General features: G+C 37.4%; 1 protein-coding gene across 1 annotated transcript in view; it reads right to left on the reverse strand.

The window, feature by feature from the left end:
• The window catches only part of NUDT9 (nudix hydrolase 9), a 20,848-nt gene that overhangs the window by 11,799 nt on the left and 7,623 nt on the right, over positions 1–1,426 (reverse strand). The window contains exon 2 of the mRNA XM_023513342.1: positions 1,200–1,426. This exon is cut by the window's right edge and continues 1 nt beyond it. Coding sequence (XP_023369110.1) covers positions 1,200–1,426 — 227 coding nt within the window. The remainder of the gene's footprint in view (positions 1–1,199) is intronic.

Here is a 1,426-nt window from a genome sequence, read left to right on the forward strand (position 1 = left end):
CAGAGCTGGTTTAAAGCTAATTTCAAAAAAAAAATAAAGCTAATAATTTCTTCACAGATTATTGTCATGATTAATTAATAATCCAAGTACTATCACAGTTACAAACACACCTTTCAAAATAAGCAAACTATGGGTCAAAATCAAATCAATCACAGCAATAAGTCCATGGTGAAGTTTAACAACTTAATGAACTAATACTGAATCTATCAAATCAGTAACAAAAATATTTTTTTTCAGACAGAGCCTTACTATGTCGCCTTGAGTAGAGTTCCATGGCCTCACAGCTTACAGCAACCTCAAACTCTTGGGCTTAAGTGATTCTCTTGCCTCAGCCTCCCAAGTAGCTGAGACTACAAGTGCCCACCACATCTGGCTATTTTTTTGTTGCAGTTGTCATTGTTTGGCAAGCCTGGCCGGGTTTGAACTAACCTACCTTGGTGTATGTGGCTGGTGCCCTTACCCACTGAGTTACAGGCGCCACCCAAATCAGCAAAATTTTTAACTTAACTAATTAAGTAATATCCTAAGAAGACTATCATTTATAATAAACTTATCCATTAAACTCAATTTACAAAACCATTCTAAAACTGAGATGGCAATTTAGCGGAGTGGTTAAAAGACTGAATTCTGAAGTCAGAGGGAGTTCCAATCCAAGCTACACCATCTACTAGATGAGATAACAGAAAGGGGAAACTTTCTGTGCTTCTGTGTTGTTGGGTTTTTCAGTGCAGCATTTCTGTGAATTTAGGGAGAGCCCCTTCTCACATTCTCCTTCCCTCTCTCTTCTTTATCCATCCCTTTTCTATTTTTTCACACTGATCTAATTTTATCATCATTCTATTCTTAGCAACCTGAAAAAAATTCTGGAAAATGTTCAATACAAGACTAGCTATTTTGGAAAATAAACACAAAAGATATGTTTATTTACTGACAACCCAAACACATGCCACCATTACATAACAAATAGCTGTCCTTTCAAATTAGAAGGATCCTCATAAAACCCCCTAAGAAAATTAAAAAAACAAAAAAAAGAACTGTTTAACTCTGGCAAGAATTCAAGCAAATATGGAAATTGAGTTTTATGACACAGTAAAGCATAGATCAAAATGACTTTCCAGGTGTTAAAAAGATAATTTATAATACAACCATTGCCTTCTCTAAAAGTCTTAAACCCAGCTAATGCCAGTTTATTTGCTCACCTGATCTGAGGATCTGCCCACCTGGGTCCAGCTAAGACAGAGAGGGCAGTATATTCAACAGGATTATAGTCCTGCCACTCAACGAGCCACCCCACTTTCTCATTAGGAACTTGGCTTCGTTCAACTTTTGAACCTGGGTAAGGAGATGTCCGAGCCTTGTTGTGGGAATTCTCTTTGGAACCGTTAGAACCAGACATGGTGCCGGTACTAAGATGAAACCAACAGGA

The sequence above is a fragment of the Otolemur garnettii genome, unplaced genomic scaffold (genome assembly GCF_000181295.1).
Source record: "Otolemur garnettii isolate 467f Iridium unplaced genomic scaffold, OtoGar3 scaffold00039, whole genome shotgun sequence".
Lineage (NCBI taxonomy): Eukaryota > Metazoa > Chordata > Mammalia > Primates > Galagidae > Otolemur > Otolemur garnettii.